The 19383-nt window shown below is 39.7% G+C and overlaps 1 protein-coding gene across 5 annotated transcripts in view; it reads right to left on the bottom strand.

Annotated features, from left to right (window-relative positions):
- The window catches only part of LOC142066874 (zinc finger MYM-type protein 4-like), a 45415-nt gene that overhangs the window by 8251 nt on the left and 17781 nt on the right, over positions 1 to 19383 (bottom strand). For 4 of the 5 annotated variants that reach the window (XM_075114935.1, XM_075114939.1, XM_075114938.1 and 1 more), the window contains 20 exons: positions 17548 to 17626; positions 16865 to 17117; positions 14803 to 14977; positions 14474 to 14686; positions 12776 to 12926; positions 11993 to 12108; positions 11590 to 11862; positions 10947 to 11097; positions 10499 to 10671; positions 9971 to 10121; positions 8218 to 8358; positions 7891 to 7928; positions 6533 to 6677; positions 5407 to 5522; positions 4895 to 5066; positions 3786 to 3839; positions 3484 to 3663; positions 2859 to 2953; positions 2116 to 2287; positions 233 to 384 (listed from right to left, as the gene is read on the bottom strand). In XM_075114935.1, the coding sequence (XP_074971036.1) occupies positions 233 to 384; positions 2116 to 2287; positions 2859 to 2953; positions 3484 to 3663; positions 3786 to 3839; positions 4895 to 5066; positions 5407 to 5522; positions 6533 to 6677; positions 7891 to 7928; positions 8218 to 8358; positions 9971 to 10121; positions 10499 to 10671; positions 10947 to 11097; positions 11590 to 11862; positions 11993 to 12108; positions 12776 to 12926; positions 14474 to 14686; positions 14803 to 14977; positions 16865 to 17117; positions 17548 to 17626 (3000 nt within the window). The remainder of the gene's footprint in view (positions 1 to 232; positions 385 to 2115; positions 2288 to 2858; positions 2954 to 3483; positions 3664 to 3785; positions 3840 to 4894; positions 5067 to 5406; positions 5523 to 6532; positions 6678 to 7890; positions 7929 to 8217; positions 8359 to 9970; positions 10122 to 10498; positions 10672 to 10946; positions 11098 to 11589; positions 11863 to 11992; positions 12109 to 12775; positions 12927 to 14473; positions 14687 to 14802; positions 14978 to 16864; positions 17118 to 17547; positions 17627 to 19383) is intronic. The other variant, XM_075114936.1, reaches the window with a different exon arrangement.

The following is a 19383-nucleotide window of genomic DNA, read 5'->3' as shown; positions in this document are numbered from 1 at the left end:
TCCCTGCCACACTGCTCCCAAGTACAGAAGAAGCCTGTTCATGCTGATCATAAAAAGGTCCAGACAAATTAGTCAAATATGGCGTTAAGACAGACTAAGAATAAAACATAAAAAAAGACACATTCTTGCCTCCTCTGCAAAAACCAACCAGCTATGGGACTATGGATATAAAGCATAAATAACCAGAGCAAGTTTTGTATGTTCTCAGCAATATCCTAATTCTCTGAGTTACCTGCTGAATTCCAAGGCACAAGTATAAGATGCTGTCAGGATCGTATTTTTCTCCATTTGGTCTCCGCACCTCTTGAATAAACTGGCACAAGCCAAAACTCAGCTCAGCAAAAGTGCATGAGAGAATGTCCTCCTTGAGTTTCACAGGACGAACTGCGGTAAAGAAAATTATTTGAAAAATTAACTTAATTCAACAGATTAAATCCTCACACATTCCTTATTCTCTAATGTAGGCAGAGCTATTAGATATTCTAACTCATACCTGAAGTACCCTGCATGGCTGAACTCGTGAACTATTTCCTATCTGTTGGCTAACAATTAAATGAAGACTTGGCTAACAGAAAACAAACCATGTCCATCCGGTACAAAGGTTACAATTGAGTAATAAGGCTGCAGGTATTTAAAGCCAAGACATTTAAATGTTAGGGATTTTGCTGAACCCAAAGATGTGCCATGGCAATGGCTGCATGTACCCGAGGCTGGCAGCGTAGGCTTGATTAATAGGTTTCACCCCTACGGCTGGACTCGGGAATCCTGAGCGAGAGACCGATCTTGAGTATTTCCAAACAGTTCTGGACATGAGTTAAGTGCAGCATATTCAACTCCTTAAAGGGAGAAGGAATTAAGAGTTTAAAGGGCTATGCGTGGGATTTGGAAGGGGAAGCACAGCAAGGAGGGAATCAATCGGTCAAAGGATCTGACCAGGCTCAGCTGCTCCACACCGTACGAAAGTGACGGCCTGGGACTAAGCAGGGAACCTTTCTGGGGGGGGTGGGGGTGGACACAGCTTCCTGGAACTGACTGTAATACTTGCTTCCTTAGCCACAAGAAGAAAACACAGTAACTCATGTGATTACTCTTCCTCTGGGAAAGAAAAACCAGCTGTTGTCATGTAATGACAACAAAAGTTCCAAATAAGAGAGGAAAAAACAGATCTCGTTCTAACTAGAATTTTTCCCGTTGGGATCATTCTCACATAAGCCCTGACACACTTAGTTCTTTACATTGCAGAAGTATTTAATACGGTTTGCTCTCTTCCTCACCATCCCCAAAAGCTCCATTTTATTCCTAACTTAAATTCTCTGCTTGACTCTGAAAATTTGCCCACAAAACTCTCAGTGCAAGCACAAAAGACAGATTTGAGACCAGGGAAAAGGGGAGTTAGACACTGCCAAATCCCAGGACTGCTGTGCTTTCGTAAAAAAAAAAAAAAACAAAAAAAACCAAAAAACTATAATTAGAAAAATAAACAAAAGTGACATTTTGTGTTATTATCTATCACCCTAGTGAGGCACAAGGAACAATCTGCGCCTTTTGAAGTTAGTTTCAGGCAGGTTGCAGCACAGAATGGGTAGACTTTGGAAAGTTTCTTTCCAACTGTGAAGCCTAAAAATAAGGTTTAAAATTTTGATGCCATAGCACACAATTTTTTTTACAGCAAAACGTTATGCTGACAACAAATACTTTGTGAATGTGTTAGCTACGGATGAAAAAGATGGGGCCAAGTTGGCATCGTCAACTTAGAATTATGGCCTGATAAGAGCTCAGTAAAGCTCTGCAGCTGCATAAAGCATCTCTTCTACAAATGAAGAACTACTACATGCAAATGAATGCAAAGTGGAGGTTAAAAGACAAACATTTTTAACGTTCAAAAGAAATCTGGTATTTTAGAGCCTGTTTGAAGAGGTAACAGATCAATTAAGAATGTAATAGCTACGATTTTTAAACGCATGAAAAGACATAAGACAGTATTCCACAAAAACTTTTCTCCACTCATGGATTTTTTAAAACTCAGTAATATCTAATCCTAATTTTTATTGGAACAACACATCATGCCAAGTGCTCTTCAACTCAGTATTTCTGTTTCCCCTGAGAAAAATTTACCTGAAAACTTCAGGTCCCCTTGTTCCTCCTGTGCGTTTTTCCATTGGACCCAGTTTTTCCAGGCATTTACCCCGTACATATACTTTAGGGTCATCCCAGAAACAGAGCAGCCTGGGTAGGAGCCCTGCATCAGATTCCGGGGCTCTACAGAAACGACAGACTTCTTCCGTCCCTACAGGCAAACAAACAAATCAAAACAAATGAACAGTTAATAATGTTTTATCATCTATGGATGCTTAATTTGATTTCACCTAAAAAGGCCATTATGCTGACATGATAACAAAATCCTATTCTCATGACAGAATCTGAATGGATATATATGTATTTTTAATATGTGAACAAATATTAACCACATTTTACAGCAAAGGTGGAATAAAATACAATAATTCTCACTGTGATAAATATGCATGGAAATATACTCCTCTCTAGCTACGCAAGAAAAAAATTATTCTTTCCTGTACATTATGACACTACGTAAAAGACATCTCTTTTGGAGTTTTTCGAAACGATACACATTTAAAAAATGTTCTGTACTAAAAGAGAGCATTTATTCTACCTAGCTGCAGAGGGGGAGGAAAGGAAATCTTATCTTGTATAGCAGAACAGGAAAAAATACACAGCATAGTTAAATCAAATTCTCATTTTCACCCTGGAGCAGTATTTTTTTACTTTTGAGAATGAGCATGCACACAATGTTATTACTTCAAACGCAAGGAACTTGTGTTCCAGTAGTACTTTCTTACCCGTCTTTTTGGCTGTGGGAAGCCATCTCTATGTCTCCGTCTTGCTCGTGAACGTGAATGCAAACCCAGTCCTTTACTGAGCGGGTCAAATGAGTCTGAAGTCAAATCAACACCATTAAAAGTTTAATTATATGACTTAACAGCCCAGGTAAAAGTGTCACTTAGATACTATGAAATACCTTACAGTTGGTAATCACACCTGTATATTCAAATAATGCTTTACTTTTGAATAATCAGGCAATATATGCACCTTTGTTTATACAGAAGTAAATTCTCAGAAGAGGAAAAAACCTGCCCCTGAACAGTGGGTGTACTTATCCAGGCAAACTTATATTCTTCTGCACTACTCACATGGATTATACCTTGGGACACAGAAGTGATAAATTCAAAGGAGTCAAGGAAGACTACCTGTCGGGGGTTCTGCAGAATGCTGTCTTTAAAGATAGCAATAATATTTTTTAAATAGTAATTTTTAGTAGAGCTGACACATTACTGCAGCTTTAAGTACCCAGTTTTACTAAATGAAAACGCACACCCTTCCTAAGTGGACTGCTGGTACAATGCTTCCTCAGAAGATCGTGCATACTTTTATACAACAATGCATTTTTCTTCCCATGATACAGACCTGATGGAAAATCTGCCTCCAGGTCCTGTTCCACATCACCTTTGGACAACTGCTTCAGTTCTGGATCTGGTTCTGGCAGGGCATTTGATCGTAAGGCATAGTGATTTAACTCATCCTCCCAGCTGTGTGGAGTGGACACTGCTTCGGATTCTAGATCTCCACTATAAGTGCTACCTTGGTCTGTAACGAGAGCGATCAGATATACCACGTGCTATAGGAAAGGGCAGGCAAAAAGAGGAGTTTGCAGGAAAAGATACAGCAGGATCAAAATCTCTTTGCAAAAAAAAAAAATTCCAACTGACCTTTCTCAAATATCTTGGGGTCCAGGAAGAGCTCATGCTCAGATGTTTGAGACCCTTTAGAAAAAGAAGGAAATCTGTATCTACAAGTGACTGACAGCTTACATATCTATTAATACAAAATACTTTGAACACCAAAAAGCTACATATTAGGTCATAATACTAACACACACAATGCGTCTTCTCCTCCACTACAGTTCTCCCAACAGCGTTCTACCTTGGTCACGCTGTTACGGGAGAAACAGACATGCAGAACTAAACCGTGTTTGCTTTTCCAAACATTTCCAACCCGCCATGTTTGTTATTTGAGTCATCTGTAGGCAAGTAAGATATTTTGTTCATTTCTCTTCAGCTTCTTCCACTTTTATTACAGTGGATGATCACTATCCAACACACTCTAACCTGCATCACCCTCCAAGAATCCACCATAAAAAGCCTGATAGGAAAATATTCTTGTAAAGCAGCTGCTCTGTCTTCTTGGATTTGTTTCCTTCTGCTAATGCATGATGTACTGATCTGGAGATTACTACCTCTAGCAATCTGTTACTGTCAACAAAAGTCAAATCGGCACCTAGGATCAGGGAAAGGGAATGCAAAGACGTTTAAAACACTGTCAGTGCTCAGTGCCTAACATGGGTTCTATGCTAAGCATAGCTCTACTGAATATTCACTGATAAGCCTCTGAAATTACAAAAGCTTCAGAAAGGTGCAAGTATAACCAGCACCCGAGATGGGAACTATGGAGAAAGAGTAAATTAACCTTAAAACCCCCCACGTTTTCAAAACAAAGAACAGACACACAGAGACAAAAGTATCTCCAAATATACGGTTCAGCTGAATTCCCAGAAGGCCTCGTCATTTTATAAGAATAAGTCATCAAAATTGCTGAGACATGACATAAGCATTATAGCCCTGCCTAGGTTGGCACTTCACGTGCATGAACACTTTCTTTGTGGAAAATAAACGTTGGTAAGACAAGAGGACCATTTAACATGCCATGCATACTTGGGAGCAGCCAGTATAGGCCCTGCATTTATTTCTCTACCTATTTTCTGTGATTTGAGGACCTCCATCTCACTGCATTTAGTTTCCCTTCTAAAAACAGCACATACCACCATGTGAGTGTGTTTTTTCTTTCTCCTCATCTTCTGCAATAATTTCTGCCATCTGAAGGAGATCAGCTTCAAATGGATTTGTGGGAATCTTTTCCTTGATATCCTGAATAGTTTCAATGGTCTTCTCAGCATTATCCTGGGTAGCTGGTAAGAGCATGGGAACTGGTACCTATGGAACACATGGAAAATATTAGAGCTTGTTTAGGGGTGAAGGGAAACAGCAAATACACAGGGGAGATTCCTCTCATTTAACATTACGTATATTTTAGGAGTACTAAATTTAATTTTAAAATAATTCCAGACTGGACAATTTGTTTCATTTCTGCAATAACTCTACAAGTTGGTGGTTCTGTGTGATAACGCTTAACCAAACATGATGCACTAAGGAAAGAGATGGCTTCAAGGACTCCAAATAGCTCTTGCATGACTAGTCACAGAACCCAATGACACTGCTCTGTTCAGAAGCAAGACTGTGAACGAGTTCTCTAGTGAACTGAAGTATAACTTACAGGTATTGGCATCCCAAGTGGAACTGGTGTGTACTGAGTGTAGAGGTGAAGGGGTACTGGCACAAACACTGGTACAGGAACAGGTACCACTATCATCTGGGGTTGAACAACTTCTTCTGTTATATCAAAAATAGAACAAAACAAAAATAGTTTAACCATAATGGCCATCCAATACATGCCAGAGTGTCCATGATAATGGTTCGGACTTCTGCTTGTAACCCGAGTGTGCACAGTACCACGCCTTGGTTCAGTCGTCATTCACTTCAGCATTGTTGGAACAAGTATTAATACTACAGTTTGGAAATAAACAGCACTGTGACCATAAACATGAATGCTGGAAGGGAAGAGTGGAAATAAGTACTAAATGCATCCAGGTAAATGGTGTGTTACTGCAATTATCTCACAAGTAACTACAAGACCATAAGAAGGTACCATTAGAAAACTAACTACAAACTTCCCGCTTAACTGGATCTTCCTCATTGAGAGCTTTACATCAACAGTGGATACCCTCCTTCTACGGTAACAGTGAAGAAAAAACCATTCCTCGATGACAGTCTGGACTGTGTAATAGCCTTTGAAGGTGTTTGTTTCCTCCAGCCCACAGAGGGAGCTTAGAGCAAGTATGAATCAATGAAATGATCTTAGAAATAGGGACTTAATTTTCAGAGGTTCTTAGTATCTGGATCTAGTAATTAAAGGAAAGTGAGAGTTGAAACAATCTTTGAGAAATCATGCCTTTAGGCAAATGAGTCTGCTCTTGGGCCTTGTGCTGAGAGCTAGGAACTCATAAATTCTGTCCTGAGGAAAACAAGTTCCCTCTGTAGCCTTTTGCATGTCACTTAACCATCGCACTTCATTTTCCACAGTTAAGACAATCACAGAATGCTAAAGATGAGTTAAAGCAAATCTCAAGATTCATCACACACGAAGTTTGAAATCCTCAAAGAACAGCAAATGTTTTACATCTGTAAAGCAAACTGCTACTTGGAAAATACCATACGACAATCTGGAAACTATTTATGGTTTCAAAATAAATTAAAAAATATCCTCTGCTGCAGAAATCATGCATTGCTCTCTCAACTGCAATACAGACTTCTATAAAATGGGTAGGAGATTAGATACATACCTGTCTGGCATTCTTTGTTTTGTGTGTGAGGTTTGCACGAGGTGGCCTTAGTCTGTGTGATTGGCTTGCACAATAATGCTTTGTTTTTCAGAAGCCTCGGCGGTTGCGATGGTGGCAGCTTTAGGGCATCTGTCTGAGTACTAGCCTGGTTGGAAAAGTACATGAGAGCAGAGTCAGTATTGGTTCGAAGAATATCATAAGATCAGTATTTGTTCTCTACTATGGGAGGTTGAACAATTTAAATCTCTCCTTGCTGATAAAGACGATCATTTAAAAAGTACTGCAAAAACAGCTTGCTAATGTATTTGGTGCTTTCCAGTCTTCACCTCAATTTATTTTAATCAAACAATAGGCTTTTTTTTGGTTCTTAACAGTACAGTGAACAAATCTGCAAGAATGTTTTGTCTCTGAAGTCAAAGAACCTCTACAAACTTTTGACCTTGGAACCTTAGTGATAGCAAAGATATAAAGGGGAGTTAGGTTAATATACTTGTGATGACTAGAAGTCTGGCTGATAGAGATACCCAAAAAGCTTAGTAAACTGATGTGAAACCCCTGAAAAGAAATAAAAGTAAAAAATGACCACAAACGCTGGCAGTAGTAGCATCACTTCCTGATTACACCCAGACTGACTAGTCGTGCTTGTATTAATTTCATGTCCTGCTAACTGTAATTTTCAGTCATGCATTCAAATAACAGGATCTGTTTCATTAGGGAAAATTCATACTCTAATCCATAAAAGACACTTCAGCTAAAAGTAATGCTGTCAGTCTTCCAGAACCTAAGAGCTGCATAATAAAATCTTCGTATTTTAAGAGCGTTGCAAGATGCATACCACATACCTCAAAGAGCCCAAGAATAGGAACTCTAGGAGTTATTCACGGATAAGCGGTGACAATGGTTCCCCACAGCTCTGTTACCACACTACTAGGGAGTGGGGAAGGAAAGCTAAGCTGCAAGAGCGTGGTCATGTCAGCCCCAGCCGCCCACACTGGTCCCCTTCCTCCCCTGCTAGCCCTTTCAACATCAAGTCCCACTTCTGGCCACAAAAGGTAGCCCCAAGTACAGAAGCCACACATGAATTGCTTGAGAACTACAGCCATCTCAAGAGCTACAATTTGACAAGCTCTGTCTTAAAACATCTAACCAATCTGTCAGTGGACACAAAAAGACTTTTATACCAAACAAGTTCTATCCATTAAAACAAAAAAATATATCTGCAAGCTGGATGGATTTTAAATCACAATCACAATCAGGAAAAGCAGTTACAAAATGACGGTGCAAAATTCTTGGATACTTTACTTGTTATTGATACAATCTGGGCGAAAGTGAGAAAAAGAGTCTCTCGTAAAACTTACATCTCCTATTATTTTTGCTGTCACAGTAGGGACTGCACCTGTGAAGAAAAAAACATACAAGAATAGTCTGTGTACTTATCATCAAGGACCATAACCCATATTCTGCCAAGGTCAAGAAAAATAACTCCTATTAAATATCATTCCCTGGTGTATATACATAAATTTAAGTCATTATTTATAGCTAAGTAAAGGAAGGACAAAACTGTACCCATCTGCACTGATGTGAAGCATAATGAAGAAATGGCTGTTGTCCTCAGATCCCTGAACAAATATAAACGTTCGGGAACAGAGGTTTAAAAATACGGGCATCATATTCAGCAGTCTTACCCTGTAAAACATTGTTGGAGTTAACCGTGGGCTGGGCAGCAGGGGTGCTTGCAAGGGACACCACATTTGCTATGACAGGGGTTGAGTCCTTTCTCAAAGAAGGAGGGCCTGATGAGGAAGCTGGTGCCATGGAAAGGTTTGCTGGACAGAGTGAACAGAAGAAAACTAAAATAAGCAATAATTTATAAAACAGCATTTCTGAAACAACACCCACCCTCCAGATTTATCTGCAAATGAAAAAGCCTGCTGTATGAGAAGGGAATGTAGGTGTCAAACTGCAGTGTTTCAGTTTAAATAGGAGCTGGTTCCACAGGCAAGCTTAAGCTGTTTTCCAGTAGCTGAAACATTTCAGAAGCTCACCACAGTAGGAAAGCAGCTTTCTCTTTGTAATAGAAAGTGTATTACAGCAGCACTCAGGAGACGAGAGGACTGGATGCCTCACCGTGCTCGGTACTGAACAGATTAGTATAGGAGGAGACAGTTAAGATCCTGACAAATAATGGTGAGGTGAATTTTACGAGGCTCTCACAGTTAGAGGAATTCTTACGTTCCTTCCATTTGAGAGCACCATTCGTTACCACATTACCGTGAATTATCACATTTAATCAAAAAATACTGTTCTGAGGCACTCCGTTACCCTGGCAGCCCCCAGTCCAGAGAGATGCCTGGAGACCAGTTTGCAAAGGCAATGCACACTCGCCTCAGCTGGGGTTGCAAGCACCCTTCTGGAGAAGCAGGCCCACCAAACATTTTGCTATCCTTACTACCAGCCAAACGTACTGACAAGGCCAGGAGTATTGCATGGTATAATTATGGCCTGAAAGTATAAAGTTACTTATATATTACTCTTCATCAGGGAAAACAGGTCCCACCAATGTAAACAGCAGATGTGCACGAAGTTGAAGAGTTGAATACGGCCTGGTGCCTACTATGGACTTTCAGTCAATATTCTTTATTGCTTGTTGGGTACTTACTGTTGCACCACCACCATTCAGTGGGAGATTATGCCCCTCTTTAGGATCAGTGCTATTTCTGCCCCTTGTTTCGCTTCCTCTTCCTGTTTGTGTGGGCCTTTCTCCCCTTTGCATTTCCTTCCCTACAGAAACTCACAGCTCCTAGCCCTGTGGGCTTCATTCCCACCCTCCTTCCCATTCCATCTGCTAAAATAACGAGCGAGGAAACAACTACATTAATCTTGGCACTGATACTTTAAGCTTAATCAACACTTAATGACATAGAAACAGTAACTCTTCATATGCCTACAGACTACACAGAACTGGCTATTTTAAGTTCATATATGGAAGTCTGTATTTACAACCATTAAGTCTACTAATTTCACCACTTGATCTTTTTTTGTTAAATGAACATTAACATCCTACTGTATCTGGCTATGTCTTATCAAGGACAGGAGACAAGCAAGGTATTTAACATGTCTTCAGTAGAAATCAGTACATTTTACCCCACTAAAAAGGGCTCTTGTTCTATGAAAGTGACTGAAAAGTTAAGTGCTTTTGTTTCATCTTTAAAATCACAATCTCGGTTTGGTATATGAAGCAACCTCATTTCATACCTGCAGAAGTTTGGAATTGTCTGAAGTAAGGGAGAAATCTAAAACTGAGCCCATTTGATGGCAGTGGGCAAGCCCCCCAGTAAAGGATGGATCTCAAAAAGTTCACTGAATCAAGTTCCCAAATAAACATTCATATCACCACCGTTCACTCCAAAAGGCAATACTACTCCCAGCCGGTTTTACCTGTGTTGTTTGGGGGCGGAGGGTCAGAAACACTTTGCTGATTACAGAACAACAGAATACAAAGCAGATTGCAAAAATGCTTGATCTCCCCTTGCCATTTCATGGACTCACTGAGTTTACCTTGCCTCTTACAACCATCACACTTTGCCATCTAGGAAAACAGAGTGAGGGAGAAATCAAACACACTTGTTAACAGCAACAAAGAGTAGGTGTGTTAAAACCTCTCTGCACCCTGCTCAGCAAATACAGTGTAAAGAGATCTGTAAGAATGCATCATTTTTGCAGCGTAACACAAAGCAGAACATACAGGTTGTAGGAAGACAGACACGGAATTAGGTTATCTCTGTATAAAAAACTGGTAGTCAGAGGTTAAGAAGGATTTACTCATCTCTCACACAGATGTAATACATCCCAGGGACACAGAAGTCAGCTGCGTAGAACGGGTAGTTCACACAGCTCCTAATGTACAAAGACTCTTTTGCTAGCATGTTTATAGTCTAGAGGCTGTTACGTGAGAATATTGCTTACCTGGTAAAACAAAACTGTGAATTTAGACATGCACTCCTCTGAGCAAAATTCCTCCATCTTCCCCCCAAAGTGATTCTGGACCAGTTTGGGGGAAGACTGTAAACAGTAACTGCACATTTTACAGTGGTTTCCCCAGCGCTTAGCCAAGTCATGTTTATAGAGCAGTTTACAACCTAGAAGAAGAAAAAATAGCGAGAAAACAAAAGCATCCTTCAATATCAAAATGACACTTGCTTGCCACTTCTAGTTCTTATGTTTTGTTATGTTTGTAATAATTTATTGAAACATACCATTAAAATGTAAAGTGTGAACAAAGTTCTGTGTTTCTAAACCTAAAAAAACAGTCTCCTAACCTAAATTGATACGGTTTCTGTAAGCATCACCACTAATTTTAAGGCAAAACACTTCTGACTTGATTTATCTGAGACACAGTCTTGCCCTTTCTTACCTTCACTACAGAACGGCTTATCTATGCCTGAGAATCGCACTGTCTCCTTGATAATTTTCTCAATTCTGCAGTATTCACACATTGCCATTACACCGCTCCTCTTCTTATATTCATCACAGCAGGACTTCCCACAAAACTGGAACATTTTACCCTGCATAATAGCCAGAACGTTTTGGTTTCAGTGTTTCACATCCCAGATAATACATTTTAATTGTTAATAAAAACTCAGAAGTGTATTTATGCCCTTCAAAACCAAAACCAGACAGCACTAGCGAATCAGTCCTGCCATTTAGCTTCAGAACAAAGAAAGCACAATTCTCTGCAGAAAGCCCTCACCAGTGTGGTTTGTCCTGGAATTAAAAGGATTGTCTCTGGGACCAAAAATCAGGAACGTGCTTATCTAGCCAGGCAATCTCAGGGCTTCGGGTTTTTTGGAGTTTCTTTTTCGTTGCTTTTAAGATCAAAGAACTAGTATCAGTATTAATTTTGATAATGGTTAAATGATACCACAATCAGTTCCAAATTCCTCCCCAGCAGGTCATAGTAAGCAACAGAGCAGTACTGACAGACCACTGCATATAAACTACTAATTCTCGAGTTTCTGGTGACAAATATGAGCTTGAAAAGCCCTAATCTTTATTACCTTGTAGTCAAGCAGTTCTGGTTTGGTTGCAAACAATCTGTTACAGTGCTGACACTTGAGTTTTACAACAGGACGGGCAAAAGTGACTTGCTGGGACTGGGCAGCCAGCCTCTGTAGACCAGCTGCAGCTGAACTGCTCGTGTTGCTGGGGGACACAGTCGAGCTGGTGCCACCTGCCGATACTGTTGCCCCCGATGGAATGCTTACAATGACTTGACCTTGCGACAGAGGTACCACGGAGGAGTTCATTCCTGCAGGCTTGTTGAACAAATTCTGCAGGGAAGCAAATCGAGGAACAGTCTGTATTTTACAATATTACTTATTTAACCCGACATCCCAGATATTTACATCATCAATTTATTATTCTGTTAATTCGGCTAAGAAGAAATCCTAGATGTCACACCTGAAAAGCTACTACACAACTGTAGCTGCAAAAATTGCGTATGCTCCCATCTGACATAGCCAAGTGATACTGAGGGTTTGCTGAAGTTTTACAGCTGTTGCACTGAACTTGAACACCTGAGGGTGAAACAGAGAAGAGAAAGTGATTTATGCAACGTCAAGTTGTATTGCAGATAATTTTGCACTGTGCATACAAAAACACAAAATCTGAATGACAAGCCAAGGTACACACAGAAGCCCAAGACGAAGTTTCTACAGATTCAGAAGCAGACACTGCAGCTGCAGTGCCTGTTGCTTGCCAGATCCTTTAATTAATCTCCCAGTATCCCTAGGATGTCAGTAAGCATTTTTCTATTTCACAAGAAAAATAGCTGAGAATATGTTTGCCTAGCTCGGTGCAACGTCAGGCAGAGGTAACTGAGCTCATCACCCTGGAGAACAAGGGGCAGAATAGTCACAGCAGTGGTATGGCACATGTCCACAGAAGTGGATTTGTCTAGCTGGGAAACCCACCAGCTGCTCTCACAAAAGCAGAAAATAGATTAAGGTTTATTATCATGTTTAAGTTCTCTAAATCAAAGCTGAAATGGCTGTACTGTCGCTGTTAGGTTTATCTATGGTAGAAAGTCCTTATGTTCCCATCTCAGCACCTCCCTTTAAAAAAAAAAAAAGCCACTTTCCACCCCCTCAAAAAATAAAACTGGCCTTAACTTTCAAGACAAATTAAGTTTGCATATGAGCTACAGGTAATTATGCTTCTAAAGACGTAAAAGGATAAAGTTACCTGCAGAAGTAACCATTTTCACTCTATACGCTGACAAGCAGTTAACAGAGCAAAACAGTTCCGTTTTTCCCAAGTTATTTGTGCTCTCTACCATCTCGGCTGAAGATCTCAAAGATTTACACAGTGTGCAAGGTGTAATTTTAGCTGACTTCTGTGGAAACAGGGAAATCTGTCATTCATTCAGAACTCAGTATTTTTACTGACCTGGAAATTAATCGCTAACATATAAAATGCAAATAAGAGTGACTGCCAGTGAAACAGCACTTATTTTACAGCTGAATTATTTATGATGCAGATATACTTACCTGAGTTATCCTGTATGCTTGCTATTTTCACACTTTGGCCACCCGAGACTTGGGCTGTCTCCCATTAGGGTAAGCCCTACTTTGCAGGCCGCTTTCAAGAGTGCCGAGGCTGCCAGGGCGAAGGCCTCCAAGGGCAAATACCACCATGTGTTTAATAGCGCGTGCCAAGCACCTCGTATCAGACCACTTCAACATTTTTGCTGAGAAGCAATGCTTTGCTTACGATTTTTCATACATCAGCTATGTACGTAAGCAATACTCCCATTTCACAGATTTATTTAACAGCAATATTCCCATTTCACAGATGAGAAGACAGAGAGGAGGAGGTTCCTCTCTCACCTGCAAAACCCCAGAAACTATCAGAATGCATCTGACAATCGAGTTGAATGCTATTTAAAAAAACCAATTAAAAATAGATAAGACTCATAAGATTTCAACATACTGTGTTTTCAGGAAGACTAACATATATGAGGTTTTGATGTGAGATGCAAAAGCAGAGGGAAAACCCTCTCTTTTCCAGCTTATTTAATTTAATTTCCAGATTTGTTTCAGAGGACAACTAATGTTGTAGGTAATTTTCTGGATGAAATAGTTTTACCAGATTTTTTATGTTTTCGTTTTAATTCATTAGGGCCTTTTTGGCCTAAGTGGCCTGAATAATGGGGCAGCAGAGCGAAGTCACAAAATGAAGTTACACTGTCTTATCAGAGGGCAATTTTTCCTGAAGTAATTGCATTAAAATAAGTCAGTCAAAAATAATGGAGCTATTATAATAAATTAAGGTTCTCTCAACTGCTCAGCTCTTTAAGAGGTTTCATTATAATAATTAAAATATTACAAGTTTTTAAATTAAAATAAAAATTATCAACTAATTATTACTGTCCCTCTCCACTTAATTCAAATGCTACAATTTAATAGTCAATACTCAGACAGGGAGCAAAGGCTGAAAAAGGTCACAGCGCACTGCTGCCAAGCGGTCCCATTGCGTCTTCTCTCACACTGGAACGCTCTGGTAGCCGGTTCAGTGGTAAAGGAAACAGAGCAACCTGCTTGCTTTTGCTGGAATGCTTTTGCCCAGAGAGGCTGTGGAGGCCCCATCCCTGGAAGCATCCAAGGTCAGGTTGGACGGGGCTCTGAGCAACCCGGTCTAGTTGAAGATGTCCCTGCTCACTGCGGGGGGTTGGACTGGATGGCCCTTAAAGGTCCCTCCCAACCCAAACCATTCTGTGATTCTCTGATTCTACGTGTCTGGGCAAAGACTAAGCAGCAAATGGCAAAAGGAGTTTTCTTAGACTAAGGCAGTAACTGAAATAACCTACTAATAAATTGGGTGTTTCTTAAAACACCCAAAATCTAATCAAAGCCATATTTTTAATATTCTGTCAAAATATACCTGCTTGTATGCTGTCACACATGTTGAACTGCAGAACTTTTTTGACTGTCCCTCTATTTGAAGGACGTGACATTGGCCAGAGCCACTGTAGCAGTACCCTCCGCAATTCTCGCAGCAGTTCATGGTCAGGTTGTTAGCTGAGCGGAACTTGGAGAAGCAGGCATCGCTGCAGAGCTTGTGTACGACGTTCTGGTAGTTCACTTCGTGTCTAATCTGGAAGAAAAGAAAGAATATATAACAAGAATAGAAAAAATATGTATGTTCACCTCTGAGACAGCAAGTTGTCCCAATCTAAAGGGAATTCAAATGAAAAAGAAGTTTGCAATTACCACTGCGTTCTTCTGGCACATGCTGCAGTTGGTTGAAATGCTGGTAGTATGAATAGTAACAACAGGCTTCCTTTTCTGTTCGTATGTAGAAAGACACGACTGGCTGCAGAAATCCTTAGTGGTGCTTGTGTTGTCAAACTGGGCAGTGATTACATCCTTTGGATTTAGAATGTCTCTATGGAAAAAAAGAAAAACAAATACAGAGATAAAGAATTCATGTTGGTTTCATGTCAACTTGCTGGCCTTTCTTTCTCTGCAGACTAAACATCCTCTAGGAGAGGGTGGATTCATTTAATTTAAAGCTTTTCTTCTTGCTGATCTAAGTACCTGACTTTATTTTTCTTTTCCTATTAGGAAAATAGCGAAGAAGTACAATTCTAAGTAGATATTTCATGAAACATTTTGTACCTGGACTTTGGAGCGGCCTAAGAATACATCAAGCTGTATCATTACATCTTTTCAAAAGGAACGGGGAAAAGACAACTGTTTTGCACAGTCTTTACTAAAAAAAAATTTAGAAAGCAGGATATGTTGAATAACTCCATTTAACAAAGAAAATACCAGTCATAATGAGGTAGGGAAAAAAAGGGAAAACAAAAGGCCACAACTTCTAATCACTGTCCAGTTCAAACCGTCTGACCAGAATTGTAACTTTCCACCTCTCATCTCCCATCTACAGTTTTGTTAATTTGTTGCTGGATTTAACAAACTGAACTTTCTCCTAATACCCTCTCTCTTCTGAAACAGTCATTCACAGAAAAGTTTCAAAGCCCTGAAGTCAAAAAACTAGGAGGAAAGATTTATATAATTTTCTTGGTTGGAAGGATGCCTCCTGCTCACTTGTCCTGCCAGAGTTAAGCCATTTTTCAACAGAATAAATACAAATTACAGCCAAGACTGCTGAACTTCATTGCAAGCCTTTTCACACTGAAGACAGCAAGTGGAAAGAATAATTGAAGTCTCAAGTGTAAGTTCAGCTGACCTTGTAAAACTGAGAGTAATAAATTTGTTGTGGAAGAAATGATGAACAAAGCAGCATTCCTTCTGCAAAGTAACTTTCGTAACTAAAAATAATACATATAAATAATTCTCTTCTATAAACAGACCATAGCACAACCAGTCCACAGTGTTATTTATCTGCCTCAAGTCATGCTATAGTAAAATGACAGCTTAAAGAGCTAGGTCTCTTTTGCTAATTTGGAAAAAATAATACAAATGAAAAAAATAATTAAAATCAGTAATTAAAATGTTTTTAGAGCTGAAGATTCAGGCCTGTGTTTCCAACAGGACCGTGGAAAATGTAGATCTTTTCCAAAGAGTCCTTTCCAAGAAGGCTCACAAAAGCAAACCTCACCTTTCCACTCTAGCCTTAGGTAGAAAGTAACTGATTTAGGTGCCAAAACCCCAACTGCCTGAAAAACTCAATCCTTAATAAATTTAATCTCTCTATATCTAACAAAGGTTTAGCCACCGTCAAATAACAGCAGCAGCAATGTATTTTGGAGAGCTAAAACCTAGGGACATCTAAGCTCACAGAATGGAGCCAGACTGGAAAGTTGGTGGTTTTTGTTTGTTCGTTTGGATTTTTTTTAGAATACAAGGAAACATCGTGCCTCAAATATATTAATTTACCCATGTTTTATTTAATTTTAGGGGATTCAGTAAATCTATTTTCATCAAGAAGAAAAAATACATAAAATATTTTTTGAAAATGCACTCTTGCTTGTGGTTTTGAGAGTGCAACATTTTTAAATGGCAGGAAGGTGTACTACTTTTTGAAATACAGTTTTTAATACGGCTGATTTAAATTAAAAAAAAGACAAGGTACACACTTCACAACAGAGGCTTTTAAATCTATGTGTACGTAAAATCCAATTAATGAAATGGAACTGAAAGCGGACAGACCAATTAACAAATAACAGGATTGGCCACAATTTTTTTGAAGAGAAGGGTAACAGAAGCGGGCGCCACAGAAACAGCGTGTTACATAAAAAGAATTACAGCCTTTCGTTATCTGCTTGAACATCAATTATTACCAGAACAAATTAAAACACTGTCCTACTTTGAGCAGCTTGAGCAGGTTTTCTTGGTAGAAGCTGGTGGGCGAGAAGCTGGAACAGTGTATCCAGTGAGGCACAGTGTGGAGCAGAAGAGCTGGGTAGAGCCTTTCCTCTGGTATGCAGTTTGCCCCTTCTGCAGGATTTTTTTACAGCCAGAACAGGAAACCCGAACAGCTGTGGTTGGAACTGAAGGAAGCATTTTACTCATGCCAGAGGATGCCACAGCAGGCTGGAAACCTGATGACAGCTGTGGAGCTAAAAAAAAACAAACCACAGAGAAAACATAGAGTAACTGTAATATATGTATTACACATAATTTGCTTCTGTGCAGGGGGCAAGCACAAAGCTTATGACTTCATTTGGGTTGTCAGGGTCTAAGAGGGAATTAAGTAGCAGATGAACTCTCCATAAATACATGCCCTGTGCTGGTTTTCTGCGTAGCAGATTGTTTCTACTACTCGTAAGACTGAGAATGCACTTTTAACATCCCTTTCACATTCAATTTTCCTTTGCCTGAAAAATACAGTATTTTTCAATCTCTGAATTTTTGTCTGTAAAACAAATTAGCTCTTTTTTTCTACCAGGGTCAGACATAGCAAACAAAATGCAAAATAACCTGCAAGCCTATTTGCAAAGGTGATATAATTTACACGTTTAAACAAAGTTAGTCTTGCCTATTCCTTACCAAGAGGACTGCCACTGACTGAAAATACAGCACTGATTTTCAGCTCCCCTTCCTGAGTTTTTGGCTGTTGGCCGTACTCCTAAAACAAAGGGAAAGGAAAAGGAGAACAAATACACACATGTAATAACAGGTTACAGGATTTTCATTCTTTCATAATGCTGTATTGAATCTTAAGGTCCAGGAAGGCAAGAGTGAGTCTCCTAAGCCTGCTCCAAAGGCCGGGTTTACAGATGTTGCTGTATGAGCACCACACACAGAACCTGCTCAGAGGTTCACAGCAAACTACAGCTGAGGGTGTCATGTTGAAACGGAAAAGCGCGGCCGCCTGGTGCATTCCCCTTTCCAGCTGTACTCCAAGACCCCTCTAGAATTCAGCTAAAGCCTAAGAGAAATCTCTGCTTTCCACTTATACAAATTTTCCATCTGGAAGTGCTTCACAGTCCGTGCCCCTATTCCGTGAAACAAGCTTTATCTTCACATTCGTAGGTTGTAATAACGAAATAGAGACTGGGACCTAGATGGTGAGAAGCATTCTGTACTTAGCCATGAGTTAATACCTTGGAGGAGCCTAAGGTAAAGCTTCAGAGATCAACGCTGGCACCACTAGAGTCAGACCATCACAGTCCCAACTTAGAATGGCTTCAGCGAGAGGGCAATAACCTCACATTTTCTACAGCATGAGAAAATCCCTACAGACAGTTGCGTGTGGAATAGCTGACATACAATAAATTACTAGCTTACTGCACAGCAGCTATTCATACTTTTGACACCATGCTTCTTGCCCGTGCTCTCCCTGGAAATCTGAACCATAAAGCAGCTTGTAACACTCTACATGTAAATCTTAATAAGCTGAAAAGCATAATCTCTTGGAACTACAGAGATGATAAGATTTAACATACTTACAGTCATTTGAAAGTAGCGAGGGCATGATGTCATGTTATGACTGAGCTAAATTCACAGTTGCTGTCTGGCTGCAAGGTAAGCCAATTCAAAAATCACTAAGGAAAAATAAGCTCTCCCTTTTCAGTGGCAGCAGACTGCTCCCTCATCTTAAGCCTTCTCCTAAAGTCACACGCTATCATCCACATAATATATGCTAAAACTTAACACTTCTCTTACTCCTGTGGGAAAATGACAAGATTCGAAACTAGGACAAACTATTTCTCAACAGGTTTCCCAGGAGAACAGGCAATGGTATTCGTTCATCATGTGAACCATCAGATGGAAACACTCAAGTAAGAGAAGCTTTTATGCCGTGTGTGGGCATGCCATGATGATGGGTTTTAAAGCACCATGGGTTTTTTAATATTACAATTCAAAACTAGTTATTTGCAGAAATACAGTTTTTTAAGCATTTTAACTGCAGTTTTATCCTTAGTCAACACTAGTAAGAGAAATGGAGGACATCGACTGCGTGATCAAGCATAGTTTCACAGCAGTGTAACAGTGTCAAAAGCCAAGAATCTTCAGCTCCAACTATCGGTTACAGCAAGAAATGCTCTTATCTTTCAGGATGCATGAAAAAACCAAAACAATCCTGCATTAATTCCAATCCAAAGCAAACCAAAATGAACCTTCATCAGTTCTCATACTTTTCCAGTATCAGGCAGAGTTGATAATGACAGGATTTTACTCCAGGAATTAATATTTTGAAGAATTTGATATTTAAATTCAAGACTTCACTTTTACTTATTAATATGATCTTTGATAACCACACACATCTTGCACTGCATTCCCCACAAATCCACACAGCAGATGCCATCCCGGGAGGACAAAAGAATAGACAGACTTAACTAACCTAAACATGGTTTGACGTTACATATGCTTAAGGAAAAA

This window comes from Phalacrocorax aristotelis, chromosome 20, assembly GCF_949628215.1.
Source record: "Phalacrocorax aristotelis chromosome 20, bGulAri2.1, whole genome shotgun sequence".
Classification (NCBI taxonomy): domain Eukaryota; kingdom Metazoa; phylum Chordata; class Aves; order Suliformes; family Phalacrocoracidae; genus Phalacrocorax; species Phalacrocorax aristotelis.
This window is presented reverse-complemented; position numbering and strand designations above follow the sequence as displayed.